The 27,210-nt window shown below is 38.0% G+C and overlaps 1 protein-coding gene and 3 long non-coding RNA genes across 19 annotated transcripts; 2 read left to right on the forward strand and 2 right to left on the reverse strand.

The window, feature by feature from the left end:
• Nucleotides 1-5,764: 5,764 nt before the first annotated feature.
• On the reverse strand, nucleotides 5,765-6,078 carry LOC133723303 (uncharacterized). Its single transcript, XR_009852929.1, has 2 exons — nucleotides 6,039-6,078; nucleotides 5,765-5,958 (listed from the first exon to the last, which is right to left on the reverse strand). It is a non-coding gene; the product is annotated as an uncharacterized LOC133723303 (long non-coding RNA).
• Nucleotides 6,079-6,732: 654 nt separating this feature from the next.
• On the reverse strand, nucleotides 6,733-12,947 carry LOC133724736 (uncharacterized). 15 transcript variants are annotated; one of them, XR_009853952.1, is made up of 10 exons: nucleotides 12,412-12,937; nucleotides 11,938-12,305; nucleotides 11,760-11,852; nucleotides 10,935-11,082; nucleotides 9,964-10,014; nucleotides 9,718-9,849; nucleotides 8,265-8,548; nucleotides 7,801-7,826; nucleotides 7,465-7,505; nucleotides 6,733-7,113 (listed from the first exon to the last, which is right to left on the reverse strand). It is a non-coding gene; the product is annotated as an uncharacterized LOC133724736 (long non-coding RNA). The 15 variants fall into 15 exon arrangements; XR_009853954.1 differs by having other exon boundaries at nucleotides 6,733-7,346; XR_009853959.1 differs by adding an exon at nucleotides 10,751-10,828 and having other exon boundaries at nucleotides 7,465-8,548; nucleotides 12,412-12,947.
• Nucleotides 12,948-19,343: 6,396 nt separating this feature from the next.
• On the forward strand, nucleotides 19,344-20,596 carry LOC133736270 (uncharacterized). Of its 2 annotated transcripts, none has more exons than XM_062163713.1 (4): nucleotides 19,344-19,773; nucleotides 19,855-19,930; nucleotides 20,016-20,072; nucleotides 20,378-20,596. In XM_062163713.1, the coding sequence occupies exons 1-4, from the start codon at nucleotides 19,643-19,645 to the stop codon at nucleotides 20,435-20,437; spliced, it is 324 nt and encodes a 107-aa protein (XP_062019697.1). In that variant the 5' UTR covers nucleotides 19,344-19,642; the 3' UTR covers nucleotides 20,438-20,596. The 2 variants fall into 2 exon arrangements, with proteins under 2 accessions (XP_062019697.1, XP_062019702.1); XM_062163718.1 differs by having other exon boundaries at nucleotides 19,344-19,746.
• Nucleotides 20,597-20,715: 119 nt separating this feature from the next.
• On the forward strand, nucleotides 20,716-21,555 carry LOC133712642 (uncharacterized). Its single transcript, XR_009847523.1, has 3 exons — nucleotides 20,716-20,801; nucleotides 21,073-21,199; nucleotides 21,311-21,555. It is a non-coding gene; the product is annotated as an uncharacterized LOC133712642 (long non-coding RNA).
• The last annotated feature ends 5,655 nt before the right edge of the window (nucleotides 21,556-27,210 follow it).

Here is a 27,210-nt window from a genome sequence, read left to right on the forward strand (position 1 = left end):
AAGTGTCATTGATTTTGTTGTTTATATAGAATGCATGCTCAATTTTTGTACTATACTTGTGGAATGGTGACAAATTGCGATTTATGTTAGGCCAAGCTATAATTGTGATTTAGTTTAAGTTTTATGAGTGTTACAAAATTAAGCATGTCTTTTATAATTGTTGTACAATTTGTAGAAGTTTTTAAGCATGTTGTAAATTGTATGTGTTTCACTTAGATTAATATACTTAATTGTTGTAAATTGTATGTTGTCATGAATTTAGTTAAATACTTAATTGTTGTAAGTGTGTACAATCGTATTAGTAGACAAGGGCCCTTTTGTTAATATTGGCCTAAACCCTTCATTAGTACCTTGCTAAGGTCTCTTGAGGTTGAGGGCGGCATTTATTAGCACTTGGAGAACGGTCTAACACATAAGTTAATTTCCCAGCTGAGTAAGGGGCGCATACGGATGGTGTCTTAGGTTGGGACCCTGGGTGATGGGTTCAATTGGATCTCAGAGATACTATAGAATGTGCGTAAACCACTATGTGGGAGTAGCCGATAGGGGCCTAAACCTCAATGAGGGAGTAGCCTCCGTAGTATCACCAAAATGAGTCCTCCCTCTCACTTACCTCTTAATCTGGCCATCCAGCCTTCTGAAACAAAGGAAAGAGACTTATGTCTAGGCGACTATCCCTATATCGTATCTCACCAATAGTAGTGTATTCTATTGGGCTCGACTTACAACTTGGGATCAATTGAGATATTAACTATGTTTATAACAAACTCAAAAAAAAAAAAAAAAAAAAAAAAAATTATTGTTGTGTGGCATGCTTAAGGTATATTGGATCCTCTGTTCCAGTATCTTAGTATGTAAATGTAAATGTAACTTAGAAAGTTAAGGCATACTGTTTGTATCCGAATCTTGTATATGCTACTAACACTTGACCCAATGAATGAGCGCGTGTGAACAAGGGGAAGAGTCCCGGCTGAAGGACTATAAATATCAAGCGCTGCATGGGAGGCAACCCATTTCAACCGAAGCTGTGGAGGAGCCATCAACGAGAGTTTGACATTTCTATCCCTTCACTTGCTTAGGTTGAATTGTACTTGTGTCTTTGTTTGTTTATTTTACCCTTCCCTTATTTTCGTAGCCCCCCATATTTAGGGTCTATATACCATATTTCTTGCCTACATTGAGGACAATGTAGATTCTAAGTGTGGGGTGGGTTTACACCTTTATTTTAGTTTAAAAAAAAAATGTTGGTTTTATAGAGTCTTTTTGTTTGTTTGAGTCTTAGGATGCTCCTAACGTCTAGGATGAACATGTCTCTGAATTCATGGCTGAAGGTTTTCACAATCGAAATAGGACTTAATTGAATTCTGTGGTTAATCGACATTGTGATACTTGTATGAAGATTTGAGATAGGATTGCTAGGGTGCTCAACAGAATGCTAGTTTCAGCTTTTTCATTCTCTTTGAACTTTTCCGCATTTGAGTCATGATACTCTCTTTCCGTTGCCTTATCTGGGAAACTACCCTTCACAACGTCACTCATAAGCCTTTTCATAATCAACAGAGACATCTTATTGGCTCTAATCCACTCAACAGACTTCACCCTATCCTAGGCTGTGCTCTCATCAATGATCACATGTGCCTCTTCAGTCAAACAATTATCAATATTGTTCAACCCTAGGTACAGCTCAATATCAGACCTCCACTTCTTAAAGTTGTGTTCATTAAGTGGCTTGATCATAGCTAGACTTAGTCCTGAGTTGTTCATTGCTGAAAAAGAAAAGACAAGAAGTCTAAGTTTTCTTTCATGAAGTTTTATGAGAGTTTTAGTTTAAAGAAAAAAAAAACAATCACAAAACAAAAGCAATCTACAAGTCATGTAGCAATCAGATATATAACTTAAAATAGAACAGAATCAATCCCTAGTTTTTCTTTATTTTCATCTAGTCTCCCTATGTGTTAGAACATGATAAAACGTAGGTTCCATATCACAAAACCAATATTAATCAAGCTGCTATATTATATGTTCAGTCATAATCTGTGTGATAAGAAAAGAACAAGTAAACCTGATGCATGCTTGATCAAAATGAAGTGTGCTATTTTGCATTCGAAAGTATAACAACATGTAATCCTCCTGTAAGAGTCACAGTTGCAATTTAAAAGCAAAATACAATTTTCTTGATCCTGTAGCTTCATGAATAATAAAAATTTCAACAATTGTTTGCTATGTGCAAAATTCATCATCAAAACATCTACATTCCAGAACCAGCAACTGGTACTTTATGTCTTCACCTGTGAATATAGTTTAGAACACTAGCTATTCCTGCAGTTTAAAAATTTTAACAGAATATGCAGTTTTTGGGAGACTTTAGTTGTTAAAATCTTTTGCAGGCATATATACAGATAATAGAGATCGTATAATTGCAGGATTATGCATTCCATAGCACGCTTTCAACCGATAACACAATCACATAAGCAATCATATCAAATCACAATCCATCAAAGAAGAAACGTAAATTCCATCTAGGTTAACCAAACCTACAGATGAATAAATACATGCTTTTCGAAATTGAGAGACTAACCAATTAGCCATAACAAGCAAGAAAAAAATCAAATTGAAGCACATCACGTATGAACCCTAAAGCCCCAAAGTTCAGAGTGGAAGGAATGGCTGTTGTGAAAACAATGTTCAAATTTTAGTTTTATAGTTCTTAATTTTGTTTTAAAGCTGAAGCAAATCACTTCCATTTACTGGGGTCAAAAGCCAAAAACTCTAAACCCCATATTTGTTTCTTAACCCAATTGTAAAGAAAGAACAATTTACAAACTCTAAACATTTTCATGCCAAAATCGGTTTATGCTTTTATGAAATGAGCTCTGAAACCAAATGAAAACTGAAAACATATATATGTCATATATATGCAATTGTTTGCCTCAAAATCGTCTCAGTCAAAATGAGAGGCCGAGAGACTTGAAGTCCAATGTCCTTCTAAGTTGCACGAGCGTGCCATCTCGTAGTCGGTTGGCCAAGCGTGGTTTTGATTAAATTTGCGTGTGATCTGACCTCTATCAAATGACTGTGGACCGAGGAAGGAATAGTCTCGGCCACTGGGATCTCTTGCTTATGTTGCAAGGACTTTTGGTGTTTTCACCTTTGCTTTATTTATTTATTTATTTTTTATTTAAGTTTGTGAGAAATAAAGTGTGGAAACTAAAAGAGCAAGAATCTAAATGCGAGACTTTAAATTGCATGAAATTTAAAGAGACTGAAAACTAAATTGCAAAAAAGATAAAGCGCAGAAGGTAAAGAAAGCGATAAAAAATTAAGGTAGACTAGAGCAAGAATGAAAAGAATTGCAGAGAATTTGATGTGTTGTAATTGAGTTGTGTTGTGTTGGTCATGGACCATTTACAATGAGCTAGAGGGTCATTTTTATACAATTACATACATAATATTTTGGAAGGAAAGAACAATTAAATTAAATGAATATTTCGGTCTTTAATGACCGAAGAAGCTCACATAATTTCTTGCTATTTGCCGCTTCATTCTCCTTGATTTGCTAGTTAGTATAGCTATAAATATGAAATATAGCCCTTCAATGCCAATTAGCTCATAAATGCCAATTTGTTGCCATGTAACGCCGTTGCTCCTATAATAGGTATGCAATGCCATTTATTGTTGTTAAATACCAAATAATGAATCTCAGCGAATCTCAATGAATAGGGAGAGAATGTGTAGTGACCCGAGAGGGGGTCCCACAGCGCCGCGACTCCGAGCCAATGAGGAATCGACATGTCACGAATGGCATCTCGATAGCTCATCAACCCGAAACCGCAAGGCCTTTTGAGTTAGGTTGTTGGTTTACAAAACACTTTCTTGGACAAATCATTCTAGCAACCTAACAACACATTTTCAAAAGCGGAATTCGAAATGGGCTAAGAGTTTTGGGCTTGCGATCGGAGCCCAATTTGGAAAATAAAACTGTTCTCTAAGTAACGACAAGTATGGGAGACGCGCCCCAGGGTTACGGGTCTCCCGGAATTTTTGTAAACGAGTAGGAAATAAATAAAAAGTAAATAAACAAGCTACTACAAAATCCGATTAAGGACCAAAACCTTCTTTTGATAAAACTAAAGAGAAATGCGCCAAGCCGTGCCATGTGCCTCCCCTGTACGCTTCCCGACCACATGCTCGAAACCTGCACACTATAGTAGGGGTGAGCTTTCGTCCTCGCATGCCCAGTAGGGGCCGACCCAACCATGCTAGGTTTGAAAAATAATATACTTGAAAATATTTACTACATAATATTGTGCACGTTTATCGAAAATACTTTAAAAAGAGGCAACCACAAACATTTATTTCTTTTATAAAGCATATGCAGTATGCTTCACACAATTTGGAGCTCCGAGATACTTACCTGCCGGCTAAAATAAGATAAATCAGTGACCGACCTGGTTCGTCCTGAGTACGAGAACCAGCCAACTACTCTGTAGTCCTTGTGACTACAAGTAGCGAAAGTGTCCATTTCCTGGCTCTGAGTCTCCTATGACTGGTTCACTGTCTGTATTTGCCTTTCCTTGACAAACATAGGAGCACAGCCCCCTCCGGAGGTTCACGGTTATCGACACCGTGGGATCCCTAGGAATCAAAGCGTCTAGGTCCCATTCACTTTCAGGTCACAAGTACACACATACAAGGGTACAGTATCTCAACATGCAAGTCTAGCCTCGGTTTTCACAATTTGCAATTATCAGTTCTGAAAACACATGTATCACGAGGCATCGACTAATGAACAACCAAAACCGTTCTTACAGGCAACATACTATCTTAGTATAGCATTCCACATATATTGAAAAGCCTCTAACAAGGAAGGGACAGCTCACCCTACCTGGAATTGGAGTGCTTGCCCACATTCGGGTTCGTTCCCGACTTTCGATCCTTTATCCAAATCCAAGTGCACACGCTCGGGTCCTTTATAATAAAATTAAACCAATGAGTAACTTGACGTCACTATAACCAATTAACCGAGCAACCAAAGCATTCATTCAATTCTCTTTAGGTCCATCGAATTATCCTTTAACAAAAAGTATATTCGATAAGTAACTAATTCATAACTCATTTGCTCAATTTCTTTGAGTCACCAATTTATTCTAAAGCGATACTTAATGGTAACCATTCCCGAACAATTCACTTAACGGAGTAAGCTCATTCGGGAGATGGTGATCACACTTCTTTCCATGTTAAAATTTCGGTCAACCAATTTGACGTCAATTTATTTAGCTTCTAAACCTTAAGCAATTAAATAATAATTACCATTCCCGAATGATTTCGCCTTTCAAACTCCTTTCGGGATATGGTCATTATACTTATTTTCTTAATGTATTCCAAGTCAACCTGTTTGACCCTTTTTACTCAATCGTTAAATAATAGCAAATAAATAGTAATTACCATTCCCGAATGATCACATTCTTACGATAACTTCGGGATATGACGACACTAGAATACTCCGATTTTTAACCTTATTTCATGAACATTAATCCAACATCCTAATCTAGCTCGATCAAATAAAATCCACCATTTTCATTACCCATTTCCACTCAACATTGATAATTACTCAAGCTCCTTATTTTCTTTCACAACATCCGTTTACTTTACAATATGACAAACTCAAACTCCGTCATCATTTTAACTAATGACACTAATCTTCTCCACACACATTTAGCCATTTCATGCTTGTCCACAATTAAGTTAAATTTACAACAATCGATCACTTAAAGGAGCATTAACCATTCAAGCAGCATACCAACTTTTCATTCCATTCAATAACAACCTCTAGAATTTTACAATCACCATACCAAAACCCACAGTTTGGCAGGGACCAACACTTACCATTTCTTCTTTTCCAAACGGAGACTCGAGTCACCATAGCTGCATTCCCACCATCTTCATCCATTCTGATCCCTAACAGGCACAACACCATTAACAGTCCATCTATTGATCAATTTCTGCATTCCAAAACAGAATCTGAACATAATCCTTACCATTTCCCACTTCAATCGAAACAGACTCAAGAGCTTCTCCTCTCACTACACCAATTTTGTTATCAGACAACGGCAGAAAACCGTTGTGTGATTTGAAGACCCACCGTTGTAGAGTGAGCCGTTGTCTGATGAAAAATCAGACAACGGTGGAACACAGTTGTGTGATAAACACACAGACAACAGGTATGTGTTATAACTGTTGTGTGATAGCTCGGCAGATGCCAAGCGCGCAGCTGCGCAGCAGTTGAGGGGCGTCTTCAGACAACAGTGCCAGTTTGCAACCGTTGTATGTTAATCATGTCAGACAACATTTTTTTATTTTGTCTGTTGTCTGATTGCTCTTCAAACTTCAGTTCTTAGACTATATTTGTTGTGTGATTAACTTTAGGACAACAGAGTTCAATTGCTTCTGTTGTGTGATTAACTTGTAGGACAACAGAGTTCAATTAATTCTGTTGTGTGATTAGCTTTTAAGACAACAGAGTTCAATTAATTCTGTTGTCTGAGTATTAATCAGAAGACACTGATTCGTTAAAAATCGATGTGTGATATATTGATTACAATGTGTTTTTCTCCCATTTTTGGTCATTCAGACAACAGGCAGTGATCATTAGCTTTGGTCTGTTGTGTGATCATTTGAACATTCCATTCCTGAATTAGATTGTGCATTCATTTGGTATATTTATGAAATGAATAGTACTCTATCAAATACAAACATTGCAAACCATCAAATGATTCATATAACCATTACTTTAAACTTCAAAAGCAAAAGGGATGCATTTCCCAATCATTGAAACCAACATTTTACACAAGAAAAGCATTCTAGTGCAAGCCCATCTACTTGGGACATCAAAAAGCTGATACACATATATTGTTCCAAAACATGCCACACATGGTGCATGACAATGTACCAGCAGAGAAGCACAAAAAAGATGCTTTCCTTATCTAAAATGTACCAGAAACAAGTGCGCTACTTCATGACTCGTGCACATGTGTTGACAACAAACTTCCCCTACTCATTTCGCACTTGATCAATATCCGCTTAGGTGTATTGGTTGCTGCCTCTCCTCTCCCACTGAAATCAGTTTATTATATCAAAAGGATTAGTTAATCATTTTGGTGAATGAGGCATGGACATAATAACAATGTGCTAGTACTGTGTTTTTTGTTCTTCAAACATAACTTCCTTTGCTTTTCTTTCTTCTAATTTCCTTTGCTGTTCTCTAATCTCTACTAAGTTTTTGTTCTTGTCACCCAACTGATAACATTGAGCTTTCCTCTAACCTTTCAACTCAAAATTAGCAGCATCTGTCCATATATAAGAAGCAATATATATCTAAGGCAGGACAAGTTGAGCATGACAAGTTGCTTTTAGAACCTAGTTACTAACACATGAAACATTCAAACTAAGATATTGAGTACTGACCTCTGTTCAGAGTCTTTGCTTATTTATAACCAATGATTCTCCTACAGTAGCAAAATATAACATTAATCATATTGACAATATCAAACTAAGCATGCAAGAAAGATACTGTGATAGGACATCTCCGGAAACTAATAATTTTTCTTTAAAAAGAAACTTAATTTCCAATTTAGTAAATCTAACAGCTCAAACTAAAACAATTGTAGGGGTGATAGGAAGTTGGAACAAATTGTTCAACATGTCAAAAATTCATTCAAAGTATCCCAGTGCTGACAATAAAAAGTGGTCTCAAGGGGGCAGGGAGGAAAAAAAAAATTTGAACAATGCATCAAGTTTCACCTCTTCATCAGCTCTTGTGCCCATCACTGAAAATCACAAAAAAGGAGAAATGGTACCAATATTAAGGTCAAAGGAAGTTCCATAGCCATAGATAAGGGGCAATTAAATTCTCAAACTTGTAAAAATTTGCCTGAAAGAAACAAAACAAGGCTAAAAGTATATGTAAGTTTGAACTGCCTGAAATTCAGCCATCTTCTCATTTAATTTCTTTTTCAAAGCACTATAAAAGATGAAAGTGGGCAAAGTAAGATTTGATTGAGTTGGCATATACAGTTCTAACTTGTACCACCAAGATGGGCTATTAACTACATTGACCAATAAGAATGATTTAATCTACATAGTAATTCAATACCAGTCACCAAGAGAAATTCCCGTGCAAACATGGTAAATTCAATACTAGTGTGCCTTGAAGTAAATTGTGAGGAAGTAAAGAGATGCGAAGAAGAGAGAGAAGAGAAGCTTACCAATTCTAAAGTGTTCCTGGGGATATACTCCTGAGGCGGCCATGAATTCTTCCACAAATTTGAATTCATGCAAGTGATTTAGAACCCTAAACTTACAGTAGAGGGCATGGCAGTTGAGCCCATTGTAGGTGCTCTTTCTTTTGGCTGCTCAGGCCTGCCTGACACGTAAAGACCATTGCTAAGCTGATGAGATGGGAATCTGGAAGTCATCAAGCTTCTCTCGCGGTCGTAGAATAGATATACGAGATGACGGATATCTAAGAGATGAGATATTCAAAGTCCTACTGAGAGAGAGAAACAGAGGGATAGTCAAGTACTGTTCTTAATTATAATTCATAAACTAGCATGAACAATTGAGCTAACTATCAATTGTGAAATGATAACTTTTGAGAAACGACCAAATCAGCCACACCAGCATATAGCAAAGATCAAATACCGAACTCTTTATACTATCTCAGATTTCAAACTTAACCAAAGTATTAGCAGTTTCTGAACATATACTGTATATTAGGCATGGACTCAGAGATCACTTCAAAAGAACTTTTCTTTTTAGGAGGCACAAATGTATCTACTAAAATGTAATTTAAATTCCAATATTGCAATGGTAGAAACCTATGAAACTTGACAAAATTACCTAAATGAACAAAAGACTACCAAGGAAAATAATACCAACTCCATTAGTTCCTAAGATTCAATCAGAAATCTATCACCCAAGACTTAATTTTCATCAAAGGAAGATCTGAAGCAAGAAGATCAGTGATTCTAGGATATGTGTCTCCTCATGGATCTCAGGAAAATTCACAGGCAGAAAAAATAAAAGCTCTCAAAAATCCCAACAGGTCTCCGTTTGTCCTTTTTTCCAGCTCTCCCAAAACCCACATTCAATAGTCACTCTTTCCTTCACACATTTCGCTAATCCACCGACCAGAGTGTAAAAAAGAACTAAATCTATGACGTGTAATAGATAATACAGGAAAAACCAGACAACCCTCCACACTAAGCAAGGTACATTAAAGACAAAAACATAAAAAACCAATCATTGACATCCAAAATCAGAGAAATAAGCATACCCATATCACCATTTAAAGGTAAAATTCCTGGAAGTTCAACAACTACCAAGTATTAACTGTGACTTTTTACAGTCAATATTTTAGAAGTGTAATTAAGGTGAAAATAATCGTGTAAAAAAATTAATGTGAAAATAACTAGCTTAAAACAATAGCAGGTTGTAAATTAATGCTTCCTCCCGTACAGTAATCAACCAAAGTTACTACACTGTTGATTAAAGATTCAAAATATATTGCAAGACTAGTACATAGCAGAAACTCAGAAAATTATTCCAAAAAGAATAATTATCCTTTATGGCTCCTTGTTTTCCATGGACATCTGATTTGAACAAATGGGGTACCAAGATAATTAGATAATGCATGAGTAACACATGTAAGACATTTACCAAACACTGGGGGAGAGATTCCATATCAACTAGCTGCATAGTTGCTTCCTTGCTCTCTTCTTTCAACCTATCCAGCGATTCAAATCTTGCATTCCCAACTTCCACTCTTAAAGTGGGATACTGCTTTAATTCCTACACACCACAGGGAAAACATCCCATTAAAAATAATAGATTAAACAAATTTAGGATATAATGAATAACTAATAGCTATCCTCTTAGGTAAATTCAGTATATTCAAGAACATACCATGGTCGCATTGAAAGACTTCTGAGCCAGCTCCTTCAATAAGGCATGAACCTGAAATCACGAGGAAAGAATATCAAGCAAAATGATTTGAAGCACACATAGTGCATTTTATGATGTTATTCTAGCAGCAGCAGTAACCCTGAGTCTGAGACAATGATCAACATAAACATATATGGCTGCTGTTGAAACCAAAAAACATTCACAAATCCAATTCGATGAGGGGGCAGCTGTTGAGATAAAAAAAAAAAAAAATTGGTGCTACATATATGGCTGCTGTAAATTTCCTTCATATGCGAAAAAAAAAAATCAAGAATCTTTGTAATTAAGGCATGATTCAAAGAATGAATCAAAGCCTTCATGCCGCACCTTTATTCTGAAAAGAGACAAAAAATGCAATTGAATCACAGCTTGAAACAGTGGTCAAAAGTGATGTAGTGAACAAGAAGACAAAGGACCATGTTTAATTATTCAAGTATGCAAACACAAAGAATGGTGGAAAAATTTGTTAACACAAAGCACTCAGTGGTGGATGTGTGCTTTCTTCGGTGGTGGCAATCAAAGTAATATAAATATGGCATGATAATTAATTGATCTTTTGAAGTGGATGACAACAACAAAAGCAATGTCCAGCAATATTAATTTTTTTTGCAAGTTGGTTTTGGTGCAAAGAAATATAATGCTATGTGCCCATCTCCCAATGGAGGAGGAAGGAAAAAAACTACAGTAGAGGAGAGGACGCACAGAGCAGAAACAAAGAGAAGAAGATATGAGGCATTTTCACAAACACCTGGTGGGAAAAACAAAAATGCAAGCAACCCTCAGACCATAAATTTAGCTTAAGCAGATTTGGAATCCTCTTTCACTGCTGCAAAAATGCATTGAAACAAATCAAATAACAAAAACCAATCGGACCCTGATTCCCTAAATCCCTAAACCCAAATGTGAAAGAGAGCAAAGCAGTGAGAGAGTACCAATTGGGGAAGTGGGGCTTCTCTGTAGATGGCTTTGAGTCTGGCGAGGGGTGAGTGAGTACTGACCTACATCTTAAAAGGTGCAGATGAACAGAGGAAGTGGCGATAAAAGCACAGCTAATACAATCATCAAACGAGAGCATATTCTCTGCAATCATGCAAATCACCAGAATCACATAAAGCATCAGCTCCCAACAAGCAGTCATACACCTGAATCAAATATTCATCAACTCAATTCATCATTCAATTCAACCATAAACCACGCAAACTGCTCAACACAATAACCATGCAAATCAGAGTTCACCCAAAATGAAGTAAATAATCAACAAGAAGCATGCAATGTGTTTTTCCTTGGAAAATAGGAATTGGAACGAATACCAAATATTTTGAATGTTGAGGTGACAAAACAAAGAAAATTGGCTGGTAAAGCCCGACCCACCGTAATTTTAAGCACCATTCCCCGGTCCCTGATTTCCCACAAATGACAGCCCCGGTCCACCCAGAGGATGATGCCCCAGCGGAGGTTGGCCACCCAAAAACCCCCCATACCCAAAACAATCTATGAATGACATTTTCAATACCTGTCAAAGAACTAAATGAAGCAATCTAATTTCAGATTTATCAATTATCAGTCCTAACAACAATGTGACCTTATCGGACATCAATATACTTGAAATACTTTGATGCAAGCAAGTCTACCAAGAAATTCGGCTATGTTGTAGAGTACACCTAGTGATAACAACAGAATTATCATAAAGATCTCTTCAAATAGCAATAGAGGAAAATCAAAGCCTGGTCAAGTCTATAGAGAAAACCATAACTTACAATGTTACTAAGAAACCTAAGGACTATAGCAGAGTGAAACCTTCTTCCATTTCCCAACTTCAAAAACTCCATCAATGTATCCAACACCACCTCCTAACAACATTATCAAATTTCAAATTAGAAGCAGTAAAGATATCTATAATTATCTGAATGGCTGTAAATTTAAAAAAAAAAAAACCTTGAGAGTTTCATCGGATTCCGGCAAAAGAAGGAGCTGGATGAGGGACTCGACGAGCTCGTCAAACTTGGACCAGAGCCAAGTGCTGTATATGAACTCGGGGTCGTCATCCTGGGAGTGATTGGGCTTGGAAGAAGAGGAAGGGAGGTCAGGCAAGACGGGAGTGAAGAAGGCTTGGATGGAGAGGAGAGATTTGACGACGTACTAAGGCGGTGAGGTTAGGGTGACGTAGGAGAGGAGCTTGGGGAGGTTGTTGATGTGGGTTCTGGAGCTTCCGAGCTTGGTGGTTTTCTGCTTCTGCTTTTGCTTCTTCGGGAGAATGGAGGCCACAAATTTAGCTTCGGTAGATTTGGAATCCTCTTTAACTGCTGCAAAAATGCATTGAAACAAATCAAATAACGAAAACCAATCAGACCCCGATTCCCTAAATCCCTAAACCCAAATGGGAAAGAGACCAAAGCAGTGACAGCGTACCGATTGGGGAAGTAGGGCTTCCCTGTAGATGGCTTTGAGTCTGGCGAGAGGGATGAGAGCAGAGTCGGTGTTGGCTTCAGCGTAGAGCTGTTGCTTCCAGTCCCACACTCCCACATGGTCTGCTAGGTGGCCTTGTTCGATTTGATGAGGGAGTCCTTCTCCGCCTCTAGAGCTTCGATTTTGTTTTTGCTGCTTCACTGACCTTGCGCTCAGAGCGATGGGGACCCCGCATGGGTAATAAGTTGGAGAGAGCGAGTTAGGGATTTGATGGTTGACGAAATTTTGGGGTTAAGAGCTGAGGGGTTGATGATTAGGGATCGGGGATGCAGGTTTCAATGGAGAGATGATGAAATCCACTGGACGCTTCGATTGGAAGCCCGATTTTCATTTGAGTCGGACACGGAGGTTGGTTGTGGATGAAGATGAAGGTACTTGTCTTTCGGGGAGAGAAGAAAAGTGATGAAGAAATAGTGCTTTGAGGTGATCTGTCTGGGTGTTGGAAATAAACAAAGTGGGAGACAAAAGTCACTAGCCCTAGCCAATTAAGTTGTCAAACGCACCGGTTGTTGGCTATTTTTATTTTGTATTCATGTATCAGACAACATAACTTTGCTATGTGTTGTCTGATTCCGCACAAATTAAATTTGAGTTGTGGCAGCAAAGAGGAAAGTTCCCGCTATGTGTAAGTAAAGTTCAATTTGGGAGCAAAGGAATGAGTGGCGTATGGAGATGCATCGAAACCTCTAATATATTTTCCTTGATCATACAACACAAAAACAAAAACTGTTGTGTGACAATTTGCAAACTACACTCATACAACAGATATAACTATTCTGTTGTACAATGAAGTACCAATTTGGAGCCAAATTTGGAGTCGATCTAGGAGGGAAATCTACCGCTATTTTTTTTTCATTCACACAACGAACTATTCTTATAACTGTTGTGCAATGATCTACTAGCTAAAAAGTTTAGAATTTTAACCACCTTATACAACGCAAGTTTTGTAAACGTGTTGTGTGATTCACTTTTCTTCATCACACAACACTTTTTTTTTTTTCGTTGTGCAAAAAGTGTTGTGTGTTAACGTTTTTGGTGTAGTGTCTCCAGAAATCCCAAATTCGCAGACTCCACAAAACCTCATACAATCCCAATTAAATGACAGCATTAGGGTCCTTAATCCAATTCAAGATAACCAAGATGGACTTGACGAAAATCCAGCTTACCGGACGAAGTGAATGACCTGGTGGTGCTCACGGCGGCGCTGGGTAGCTCATACGCGTTCGGTGGCCCTGGTCGGAGACAGAAGTCGGAGCCATGGGTTTTGGTGATTGGTGAGGCGCTGATCCTATTTCTGGGGGTGGTGTCGCTCAGGAGAGGTCGGAGGTGGTATCCCTGGTTTTGCAGATGCCCAGATCGCCAGCGAGGGTGCATACGGTGTTCTCCAGCTTCGGGTTAGCGACGAGGCTTTGGGGTGATGCTTAATAGCCTACCCCGAGCTCGTAGGCGGCGGCAGAGTGTTGGAATGATGGCCGAAAATTGACGAAGCTCGAGGAACAGTGGCGTCGCGGTCATGGGTCGGCGAGTGTAGAGGCTGCCGGCGATGCATGTCGGTGCTAAGGCTCGGGTTGGGTCGGATTTGGATGAAGGTTCGATTGGTGGTGGCGGTGACATGAGGTGGTGGCCAGAAATGATGTTTTCCGGTGAAGGCAGAGGGAAGAAGAAGAGAGAGTGAGGTCGGGGGAGAAAGAGAGAGATGCGGCCGAGAGAGGAGAGAGGGAGAGAATGGGAATCTAGGGTTTTTCCCTTGCCAACTTTCTATTTATACTTGCGTGTGTGAAATATCCATTTTGCCCTTGTGACAAATTACGAAACTCTTCTTGCTAATTGCTTTCGGTTTTGGGTTCGTAACTTTTCTTTTACTCATTTTTCATCGAAAACTTCTTAAATTACTTCTCGATTTCGCCCTAGGCCCAAAACTCGATTTTGTAAAAACTCAAAATCCAAACATTGTTACAACTTAACTTATCGTCTTCGAAAATTCAACAAACTGTTGCCTCACTAAACTTTTGTAACCTTCTGGGCCCAAAACGAAGGACTCTGGCCCAAGCTTAATTTATAAGGCCCAATAGGTGGTCTCGACACCAAAACAATTTCCAAAATCGATTTCTTCACTTAAATCACCTTGCGAAAATCTTATTAGCGAAAAATTACATTCTAAAAATTAAACAAAATTTTCGGGGGCTCACAGAATGAGTTGCATGTGCTTTCATTGATAATAGGGGTCTCTTTATATAGAGGATTACAACAAGAGAATATGAGTTTTACAAGGAAACTGAATCATACAATGAATAAGATATCTCTGAAATATCTGTAAGACTAACCCTATTACAACTTGGACAAGTCACTAGAGTTTGGGCCAGACACATAAATTAGATGTCCTTAAACACTCCTCATTGTGTCGCCCAAACGTGGTGCCCCTCTCGTTGCCAAGTCAAAAATCTTGCCAAGTAACAAAAACCCAGTAGGACAAAAATAACCTTGGTCGATGGAGAAAAAGAGTACAACACACCCTTCACGATTCGAGACCAAAGATGTAGACATCTCCCCCTGATGACTACTCTAATGGAAGTTCGGATAACTTCCATAAATGATGCTACCAATGTGTTTCTCGAATGAGGAATTTGATACGCTCAAAGCAAGCATATAATTTAACCCTAGAAATATCATTAGTAGTATAAGCAAATAGGGATCGTTCTATTCCGGGGATTGAGGGTACACCTGTCAATGTAAGACAATTTAAACAATTAAAATAAAACAAAGTATAATATTTACACATATAAACACTATTCACGAATTTAGGGGGGTTTTTAGATTTTTGGTTTGTTTTTCGAAAATTAAAAGAATTAAAACTAAGTATAAACAAAAACACAAATACAAGGATGAAATGTAAGAAACAAAGATTAAAACCAAGTTCATGATTAAATTCGAATTAACCATACATTGTTCTTCCAAGTCATGTGAAAGGAGTTGATCATGTAAATTGTTAGAAAGCAAACAATTCCCATATTTTACTTTTCAATGCTAAATTAATCTAAGTGAAAGCACAAAGACTAATCCTATCAAACATGCATTCAAGCCCTAGAAAGCTAGTCAATCACACATGTTTAACGCAAGAAGTTCAAAGAAAGGCTATCAACTCAAGTGTACAACTTAGTATGGAAAAGTCCACCTAATTGCAATCCTCGTTAATTAAATTCGATTTTTGTACAAAACCTTTACTACTTTGATTCAAGTTTACACAAAACGAAAAGTCGATTTCATGTTCTTAAACCTAGCACCATTCATATCGAAACCCTAAGTGTTTGCAACCAGATAAGATTAAAATACAAAAGTTATCTATAACGCAAATCTAATTAAACAATCACACATAAGCAACTTTGGAATCACAAAGTATGAATCAAAATCTTCATTCAATCATAAAATTTCAGAATATAAATCTTGTTCAAACGTCAATGTTAACTAGAACAACATCCAACGAAATCAAACAAGGAGAATCAAAAGTGATTACAAGAAAGAAGGTTGAATTACACCGTGAATGGAGAGATGGATGAATGATTTGAATGATGAACTAATGAAACTTGAAAGCAAGCTTCAAAGTACACGGCTTCAAGGTGGAGTGGATGATGATGCTCACGGCCTAGTCTTGCTTCTTCCTTCCTTGCTTGAAAACGCCGAAAGTTGAACTAGAGAATGGAGAGAGCTTCCGCGCGTAGAGAGAATTTTCTGAATTGTGTAGTGGTCCCTTCTGCGCGTATATATAGGAGACGTCAAGTCTTGGCCTCCAAGCCGTGAATTTCTGATTTATTTTCCAAGGAATTAAATTAATAATTCCACATGCCTTCCACCAATGAGAATTTGCCAAGTAAGCCCTAGTGTGTCATCCAACCAATCATAAAACTCCAAGAAGATACCCTAATATATTCTTGCCGAAATTCCTTGAATATATTTCTGATTTTCTTCTTGATATTTCGGCCAAAACATGCTTAGGGTTTCTAGGAATGAATTCTTTCCATAAACTTCACCCTAGAAAATCTCTTGCATAATCTTTTATTCTTTCTCTGATTTTCACGCCACTTTGCCTCTCCTCCCTTTGGTTTTCACGGCAAAGCATCCCTAGGGTTAGGGTTTTGCGTCACAAACCCTAATGTCATGGGCTTTGATGGGCCTTGATCCATTTTGCCGAAAATCCATAGAGTTCTTGGGCCTCATTGCTTCATCTTCAAGCCTTCTCATTTTCCAACGCAAAACACATTGTTTTTCCATTTCTTTTTCATAGTTGTGTTGGAAACTTGCTAGGGAAGCCTTCCTCCATTTCGTAGGATTTCCTGGTTGGACTAGGAAAGCTTATTTCTTCATTTCTGCTCAAATGTGTGGGCCGTTTTCTCTCATATTCGTTCGTCTTCATGTTCGCAGGCTCCTCTTTCCATTCGTGCGTTCATTTCCACTTTTTAGCTCGGAGGTCCTGAAAATAGAAACTGTATTAAAAACAGAAACTTTCTAAAAATGAAAAATAGAAACTTACTAAAAATGAAAAATAGAAACTTTCCTAAACTGAAAATGGAAACTTGCCAGAAATGAGAAATGAAAACTACAAAAATGGAAACTTTCTATAATAAGGAACTTTCCCAATCAAAGAATGGAAACTTTCCAAAACAAGGATTTTTCAAGGAAATGGCGCAGAAAAATGTAGGAAAATGCATTTAAAATGTCGCATTAAAATGCTCCTATCAGAATTAGGCAATCACTTAGTGAATAAGTCTGCCACACTGTCCTCAGATCGAACCTAGTTCGCTTTGATCTTGAGGAGAGTCTGTTGTTGCTAATTATGCTTGGTGTTGTCGCTTTTGATGTAACCTTGCTTCATTTATTCAAAACAAGCAGCATTATCCTCATAAATGCTCGTAGGCTCATCTATTGTAGACTTCAAACCACAATTGCTTCGAACATGCGTAATTATGGATCCAATCCAAATACATTCAAGAACCACTTCGTGAAGAGCAATAATCTCTGCATGGTTCGAGGATATAGTGACAATGGTCTGTTCAGTAGACCTCCAAGATACCGCAATCTTACCCATGGTGAACACTTAACCAGTTTGGGAATGACCTTTGTGTGGGTCAAAAAGATACCCAACATCAGCAAAACCTTCCAAAACACATGTCGTTTTGAGATGGGGATAGAGGACGCAGGCCAGTGTTGGCGGCGTTCCTGATGTGTGATGGGTCCGAATCCATCGTCTCTCTGTATGGATAGAACAAGCCCATGTCAATTGTACGTACATCTCAAGTACTGAAAGATATCTTTTACACCAATCCAATGGCGTCCTGTTGGCGCAAAACTATATCTAGCTAACAAGTTCACGGTAAATGAGATGTTCGGTCATGTGCATTGAGCTAAGTACAATAATGTGCCTCTAGCACATTTTCGTCATCATCCTTTGGACAAAGAGGATCCTTTTCAAGATCAAGACTACGGACGATCATGGAAGTGCTTGAAGGCTTGACCTTGTCAAAACGCCTAAGCATCTATCAACACGATGCTCAAGTTTCAAACTGAGACATAATCGTGTTCTCCCAAAATCTTTCATCTCAAAATCGGATTTCAAGTGTTCAGCAGTTTCTCTTAACTCTTTAAGGGCTTCCAATGAAGATCATGTCCAACATAAATCGCCATAGAATCCGAAACATGTTATGGAAACACGTGGGCATATCCCTTCCCAATCTTATTGTAAATGCGCTCTGTGGTCTAGAGCCACTTGGCATGGGTAAATGAAGTTCATCATGAACCTTCATGTATATTCCGTATCTAGATCCCCATAGAGATATGTAGTGACCACATTCGTAAGCTATATGTTTAGTTATTCGGAAACTACCAAACTGACAGGGTAGTGGGGTGCAATGACATCCATTACGAGAGAATATGTCTCATCGTAGTCGATTCCAGGGCATTTTGTGAGAAGCCTTACGCCATAAGGCGAGATTACCATATTTTTTTCTCATCAAGCTTTCTAACGAAGACCCATTAATCAATATGTTTTATGTTAGGAGGTGTTGGCATCACTGGCTCGAAAACCTTTCTCTTCGTTAGAGAATCCAACTTAACGTGGATCGTATCTTTTCATTTAGGCCAAATTTCTCTACATTGGCATCCATTCATCAACGGAGTGTGGTTCGATATCATCGGACTCAATGAACTCATGCGCAATGAAATGCGCGAATACATCATCAATCATGATGGAGTTTCTATCCCACGTCCCATGTACACCAGTGTAATTTTCATAGAGCTCTATATTCTCAGGAATAGGTTTCTGATGTTGAGGCGTCCCTCAACGATAAACATAATCTGGAAGATTCTCATGAGATGGATTTTGAGTGTCGATGATCAAAGGATTGAATTGTGTCAAAGTATCATTTGAACCCACGGGCCTCCCACGCATCCTAACCAGGGCCATGGCCTATAACGCCAGAGTGGCACTCCCTATGGCGTTGGCGCCATGCCTACCTCCGTGTAGGGTGGTGATACATCTTCTCGTAGGGACTTCCATCACTACCAGAAAAGTTATCTTTTACGGCGCGAAATTTACGGCGTGCATATATTGTGCGCCGTAAAAGATAGTCTTTCACGGCGTGTTTCCATGTGCGCCGTAAATGACTTCCGTTTCTGGTCTTTTACTGCATGTTTTTAATGTGCGCTGTAAATGTTGCATTACATTTACGGCGTGTTTTTTTTTGCGCGCTGTAAAAGACTTAATCTCTGGTCTTTTACGGCATGTTTTGAATGTGTGTCGTAAATGTGATAAAATTTTAGGACCCGCTCAAATTTTTAGCCAAATTCTAATTTCCCTCTTTCATATAGAAACTGACGCCAAAAAATATAGATAAGGCTCTCCTCTCAAGCCTTAGCTCCGAGCTCAGGCCACCACTACAACCCTCTTCTACTCCTCTCTCTGAAACCCTAGAATCATGTACGGCGGCGGTGAGTACACTCAAACCCTACCAAAACCTACATTCTCTTAATTTCTCCGTCTCTCTATATCCCTGGAGTTTGACGGCTTGATGCCCTAAATCCAAAACGAGTCGTCCTCCGATGTCCCTTCTAGATCCCCATCACACTTTGCTGAATTCGAAATCCCCAGTTTTCTAGGGTTTCAATTTTCAATCTCAAGAGGAAAATGTTGAAGCGGAAGGCGTCACAGAAGAAGATGTTCTCCCCTATCATCTCCGGTGCGAGCCCTTCAAGGCCATCACCGACCACAATCCAAGCGGTCGTCATCAGGTCTGGGAGCCCAATCTCTAGTCCAAGGTTATGATTTATATATACTGCTGATCCTCTCCGTCGATTCGGTCTGGGTCCTTCAATTGATATTCACTCTGTTTGTTTTAGGTTGACCCAAATTTCAAAAGAGGCGGAGCAGACCACACTCACCACAGTAGTGATCCATTTGAGGCTACGTCACCGAGTAGGTTTTGTTTTTATTTGATTTGATTCATTGATTAATCAGTTTTAATTGATTTAATTAAGTGAATTCTATTTTCGATGTTTAGGCTTCGGCACAAACCTACAATCTCGATGCGAATCTCTGCCTTCTTCGTCTCTATCAGGTGAGTGGTATTGTTCTATTCTCTACCGATTTACAATTTAATTGTTTCCATGAACAATTGAGTAGTGCACTAGTTGTTTGTAACTCATTAGTGGTGGGATTTCTTCTGCAATTGTGCTGGGATTTCTCTTCTGCAATTGATTAGGGTGTTTTATTTTCTTCTCTTGGTGAATGATAACTCATTAGTGGTGTCTACTGGTCAATGATGGTAGAGGGGTGGGTGAAGCCCTTGATGAAACAGTGTGCATCAAGGGATTACAGAGAATGTGTATTTTACACTGAAATTTATTGACCTTTGCTTTTCAGAGTAGGAAAGGAATCAACTTCCGGTGGGAGAGAAGGAAAGGAATCAAATACAACAGATAAAGTGACTAGCGTTGGCCGGCCTTGGTTTCATGCAAATATAAATGTTTTAGTCCTAGACAGTGAAGGAGATGCTGAATATTTTACAGGTTATGACTCAGACAGTTGGGTGCAAGCCTCAAGCATACAAGCTAGAAATTCTCAGAGATATCAGTGGCATCATCAAACCATCAAGGTTAGAATTTACGAAAATGCGCTTGATAAAATCGGTTTTTTTTATTTGCTTGACAAGAGTTTATGGGTTGCATTTACTTACTGCCTTACTGGTCTCAATTTGTACAGGATGACTCTATTGCTTGGCCCTCCAGGCTGTGGGAAATCCACTTTATTACAGGCGCTTGCAGGGAAACCTAACCATTCTCTCAAGGTTAATCATTGCACTATTCTACTGTTTTAATAAACTAATAACAAAATTGAAAAGAAAAGCATTAATGTATACATCTGCTAGCATTACTTCTATAGTCTTTGCTGACTTCTAAATAAATGGGTTCATTTGATGATGTTAAGGTGATGAAATTGATTCAGTTCTCATTTTGTGCCTGATTCAATATATACTCTTAAGAGTCTAGATCGTAGAAGAGATGGAAGTCATTATATCCCAACCATTGGGAAATTCATGGCGTAAGTCTTTATTTCAGGTCAAGGAGCGGGTACCACTAGCAAGGACACAAAAAACATCGGCAAAGATCAAGCAAGGTCGCATGTTTCTTCAGATTGTACTCTCAAGTACATAATAGAACACCCATAACCTATATGTGAGTTCAGGTAAAAAGAAAACAATTGGGGCATTTATATTACCCGCTGCAAAGCGCGGGCTCTGTAACTAGTGACAGACTAGATTTCATTGCTCTGTTTCTGTTTGTTTTGGTTATGCAGGTAAAAGTTGGCATCAAACATAATATGAAGATATTTAAAAGGCCACAGCATGGATCACTGACCATTTATCTTTTGCAATCAACAAAGACAATTCTAATCTAGGATGCTCTCTGTTAATCTAGAATGTTTTACATTTTAGGACGGTGATGATAAATTGTTGGTTAAATTAAGTTGTTTTTATACAGTATTGTTGTCGGCATATTAATTTACATTTTGTAATGTGATATTGCAATTTGTTATCTCTATTTTCATCTCAATAAATTGTATAGATTTATATAGATTTTGAAATGGTATCCAAAATTTACAAGAAAAAAAAAAATCGGTGCAAATATTACATGCTGTAAATATATCCTACAACCACATTTACGGCGTGTTTCAGATATCAATTACGGCGTGCTTTTGACATCAATTACGGCGTGCTTTCTTATTTTGAAATGAAATAAAGAATCTCTAAAACTCTTTTACGGCGCTCATTGTTGTCTTTTACGGCGTGCTTTTGAGATCAATCACGGCGCGCTTTTGATATCAATTACGGCGCACATATTTGGTCATTTACGGCGCGCTTTGTATTTGAAAATTGAAATTAAGAATCTCTAAAACCCTTTTACGGCGCTCTTTTATGTCTTTCACGGCGTGCTTGTATGGTCTTTTACCGCGTTTCAGAAACACGCCGTAAAAGATTTTGGTCTTTTACGGCATGTCCATTTACGGCGCATTTTTGTGTGCCGTAAAATGTCTTTTACGGCGCTCTTTGCGGGCCGTAAAAGACCATTGTTCTGGTAGTGCATCCTTGCAGGCATGTTTGTAGCATATATGTGTGATCTCGTCACTTTAGCTGGGATTGAGATGAGACATAATGGGGATAGACCACAACAATTCCTGTCGTTCCTAGTGAACATTCGTGGTCTTATCTCCCCCTAACGATGGGAAGCATCAAAGTGATAATCCGCAAATCTAGCGGTAAGGAGATCGCCTAGCAAGGACATTAAGTGGCGGACAATTGTTGGAGTCTCAAATCCAACGCAGTTGCCCATTCGTTTCTAAGGACCCATCATTCTGTGCTGTGGCGGCGTAATTGGCACATGATACGCTTTGAGCAAGCGCATAATTTAACCCTGAAAAGATCATTAGTAGTATAAGCAAATAGGGATCGTTCTATTCCGGGGATTGAGGGTACACCTGTCATTGTCAAACAATTAAACAATTAAAATGAAAACAAAGTATAATATTCACACATATATACACTATTTACGAAAAGGGGGTTATTTTTTATTTTTGGTTTTCGAAAAAAAATAAACTAAGTTAAGAAAACAAATAAAACACAAAAACATAAAAACACGAATGGAATGAGAGAACAAAGATCAAATCCAAAACGATGATTAAAATCGATTCAATTTCTAACATTGTTCATCAAAGTCATGCAAAAGGAGTTGATCATGTAAATCGTTAGAAAGCAAACAATTCCCATATTTTACTTTTCAATGCTAATTAATCTAAGTGAAAGCACAAAGACTAATCCTATCAAACATGCATTCAAGCCCTAGAAAACTAGTCAATCATCACATGTTCAACGCAATAAGCACCTAGAAAGGCTATCAACTCAAGTGTGCAACTTAGTATGAAAAAGTCCACCTAATTGCAATTCTCTTTGATTAAATCCGATTTTTGCACAAAACCTTTACTACTTTTCGATTTAAGTACACAAAACCAAAAAGTTGATTCATGTTCTTAAATTCATAGCACCACTCATACATAAACCCTAAAAGTTTCGAACCATTTAGAATTAACATACAAGAGTTATCAATTAAACAAATTTAATCAAACAATCACACATAAGCAACTTTGAATCGCAATAAAAGAATCTGAAAATTCCTCAATTAATCATAAAATTTCAGAATTAATTATTTGTTCAAACACATATGTCAACTAGAACAAAACCAACAAAATTCAAAGCAAAGGTTACAAAGGAGAATCAGATTACACCGTGGATGAAGATGAGATGGATGATTCACGTTGTGGTTTCTTGAAACTCGAAAGCAAGCTTCAAGGATGGATATGGATGGAAGTGCTCACGGCTTCTCTTCTTCTTCCTTGGGCCTTGCTTGAACCCGTGGAGATGACTAGAAGATGGAGAGTCTCACGGCTATGCTAGAGTATTTTCTGAAATTTTCAAGTTTTAAACGCAAAGGAGAGGACCCCCAGACGTCTTCATTGAGAGAGTATATATAGGGAATGAATTCCTTGCTCTCCAAGCCGTGCACATCTCTATAAGTTCTCACGGCAACAATGATAACTCCACATAATTTTCCTCCAATGCTTGCTTGCCACATAAGCCCTATGATGTGTTCCAACCAATCACAAAATTCTCTTTTAATTCCCTAATATCTTGGCCGAAATTCCCTTGATAATATTCTGATTTTTCTCTTTGAATTCGGCCAAACTACCTTTAGGGATTTTAGGAATGTCTAGATACATCTTTTAGCACTTTTCTTGGTCTCCACACTTTTGCTTTCCTTAAAACTCTCCTCTCTTGCCGTCCAAAGCTAGGGTTTCACGTTGCTTTCTCTTTTCTCTCTTCATTCTTCACGGAAAAACCTTCTAGGGTAAGTCTCCAAGTATATTTCTTTCCATAAAAATAGCCCTAGAAAATCTCACCCGAAATCTTCTAGGTTCTTCTTGATTCTCACGCCTCTTCCCTTATTTATCTCTTGATATTTCACGGCAAAGGCTTCCTAGGGTTTCATCCATTGCGTCACAACCCTAATTCCATGGGCTTTGTGGGCTTTTGATCCATTTTGCCGAAAATCCAATAAGTCTTGAGAGTTCTTGGGCCTTGTTGCTTCTCATTCAAGCCTTGTCACCTTCCAACGTCATAACACTTCATTTTTCTATTTCTTTTTCATGGTAACGTTGGAAACTTCATTGGTAAGCTTTCCTCCTTTTCGCAGGGTTTCCTGGTTGAAGTAGGAGAACTTCTTTTCTTCATTTCTGCTCATTTCTGTGGTCCATTGTTTCTCATTTTTGCTCCCCTTGATGTTCGCAAGCTCCTCTTTCCATCTATGAGTTCATTTCCACTTTTTAGCTCGGAGGTCCTGAAAATAGAAACTAATAAGAAAAATAGAAACTTTCCTAAAATGAAAAATGGCAACTTTCCTAAACTGAAAATGGGAAACTTTCTAAAAATGAAAAATAGAAACTACCGAAAATGGAAACTTACTAAAAATGATAAATAGAAACTACAAAAATAGAAACTTTCTACAAATAGGAACTTTCCCAATCAAAGAATGGAAACTTTCCTAATCAGGGTTTTAATAAGGAAATAACGCAAGAAATGTAGGAAAAGGCAAGTAAAACGTCGCATTAAAATGCTCCTATCAACACATAAATGGCACACTGAAACTAGCTGTAACGCAGAGGTAGATTGAGTGGCGGTGGGTCGTAGACGAATTAACATAGCTGCATGCGATATTGCATCACCTCAAGCGGATATAAGGATATTGGTGAGCATTACCAATTTCCAGGCTAGTATCGTAGTCGTTTTCGCGAGACCATTTGGGTGTGTTCATGGGAATATGATGTCCAACATCAGTCCCAATGCAATAACCATCGAAAGTCTTCGATGTAAACTCTCTAGCATTGTCAAGTTCAATTGACTGAATATGATGATTCGGGGAGTGAGCCCGTTGTCATATGATATTGACACGCTCAAAGCAAACGCATAATTTAACCCTGAAATATCGTTAGTAGTATAAGCAAATAGGGATCGTTCTATTCCGGGGATTGAGGGTACACCTGTCATTGTCAACCAATTAAACAATTAAAATTAAAACAAAGTATAATATTCACAAAGATATTCACAAGTATAAACAATTATTTACGAAAAAGGGGGGATTTAGGTTTTGGTTTTCGAAAATTAACTAAGTTAAGAAAACAAATAAAACACAAAAACATAATTACACGAATGGAATGAGAGAACAAAGATTAAAACCAAGTTCATGATTAAATTCGAATTAACCCTACATTGTTCTTCCAAGTCATGTGAAAGGAGTTGATCATGTGAAACGTTAGAAAGCAAACAATTCCCATATTTTACTTTTCAATGCTAAATTAATCTAAGTGAAAGCACAAAGACTAATCCTATCAAACATGCATTCAAGCCCTAGAAAGCTAGTCAATCACACATATTCAACGCAAGAAGTTCAAAGAAAGGCTATCAACTCAAGTGTACAACTTAGTATGAAAAAGTCCACCTAATTGCAATCCTCGTTAATTAAATTCGATTTTTGTACAAAACCTTTACTATTTTGATTCAAGTTTACACAAAACGAAAAGTCTATTTCATGTTCTTAAACCTAGCACCATTCATATCGAAACCCTAAGTGTTTGCAACCACATAAGATTAAAATACAAAAGTTATCTATAACGCAAATTTAATTAAACAATCACACATAAGCAACTTTGGAATCACAAAGTATGAATCAAAATCTTCATTCAATCATAAAATTTCAGAATATAAATCTTGTTCAAACATCAATGTTAACTAGATCAACATCCAACGAAATCAAACAAGGAGAATCAAAAGTGATTACAAGAAAGAAGGTTGAATTACACCGTGAATGGAGAGATGGATGAATGATTCGAATGATGAACTAATGAAACTTGAAAGCAAGCTTCAAAGTGCACGGCTTCAAGGTGGAATGGATGATGATGCTCACGGCCTAGTCTTGCTTCTTCCTTCCTTGCTTGAAAACGCCAAAAGTTGAACTAGAGAATGGAGAGAGCTTCCGCGCGTAGAGAGAATTTTCTGAATTGTGTAGTGGTAGTTGAGACGTCTAGGGTAGAGAGTATATATAGGGAACGGCCAAACTTGGTCTCCAAGCCGTGAATTTCTGATTTATTTTTCAAGGAATTAAATTAATAATTCCACATAGCTTCCACCAATGAGAAATTGCCAAGTAAGCCCTAGTGTGTCATCCAACCAATCATAAAACTCCAAGAAGATACCCTAATATATTCTTGCCGAAATTCCTTGAATATTTTCTGATTTTCTTCTTGATATTTCGGCCAAAACATGCTTAGGGTTTCTAGGAATGATTTCTTTCCATAAACTTCACCCTAGAAAATCTCTTGTGTAATCTTTTATTCTTCTTTTGATTTTCACGCCACCTTGCCTCTCTCCCTTTTGATTTTCACGGCAAAGCATCCCTAGGGTTAGGGTTTTGCGTCACAAACCCTAATGTCATGGGCTTTGATGGGCCTTGATCCATTTTGCCGAAAATCCATAGAGTTCTTGGGCCTCGTTGCTTCATCTTCAAGCCTTCTCATTTTCCAACGCAAAACACATTATTTTTCCATTTCTTTTTCATAGTTGCGTTGGAAACTTGCTAGGGAAGCCTTCCTCCATTTCGTAGGATATCCTGGTTGGACTAGGAAAGCTTATTTCTTCATTTCTGCTCAAATGTGTGGGCCGTTTTCTCTCATATTCGTTCGTCTTGATGTTCGCAGGTTCCTCTTTCCATTCGTGCGTTCATTTCCACTTTTTAGCTCGGAGGTCCTGAAAATAGAAACTATCAATAAAAATAGAAACTTTCCTAAAATGAAAAATGGCAACTTTCCTAAACTGAAAATGGGAAACTTTCTAAAAATGAAAAATAGAAACTACCGAAAATGGAAACTTACTACAAATAATAAATAGAAACTACAAAAATAGAAACTTTCTACAAATAGGAGCTTTCCCAATCAAAGAATGGAAACTTTCCTAAACAGAGTTTTATTAAGGAAATAACGTAAGAAGTGTAAGGAAATGCAGTTAAAACGTCGCATTCGCAGGCTCCTCTTTCCATTCGTGCGTTCATTTCCACTTTTTAGCTCGGAGGTCCTGAAAATAGAAACTATCAATA

The sequence above is a fragment of the Rosa rugosa genome, chromosome 1, assembly GCF_958449725.1.
Source record: "Rosa rugosa chromosome 1, drRosRugo1.1, whole genome shotgun sequence".
Taxonomy (NCBI): domain Eukaryota; kingdom Viridiplantae; phylum Streptophyta; class Magnoliopsida; order Rosales; family Rosaceae; genus Rosa; species Rosa rugosa.

Coding starts and splice junctions, on each gene's coding strand:
- LOC133736270 (XM_062163713.1), top strand. CDS start 19,643: ATGTTGAAGCGGAAGGCGTCACAGAAGAAGATGTTCTCCCCTATCATC. Junction 19,774..19,854: donor AGCCCAATCTCTAGTCCAAG/GTTATGATTTAT, acceptor TGTTTGTTTTAG/GTTGACCCAAATTTCAAAAG. Junction 20,073..20,377: donor GCCTTCTTCGTCTCTATCAG/GTGAGTGGTATT, acceptor TTTGCTTTTCAG/AGTAGGAAAGGAATCAACTT.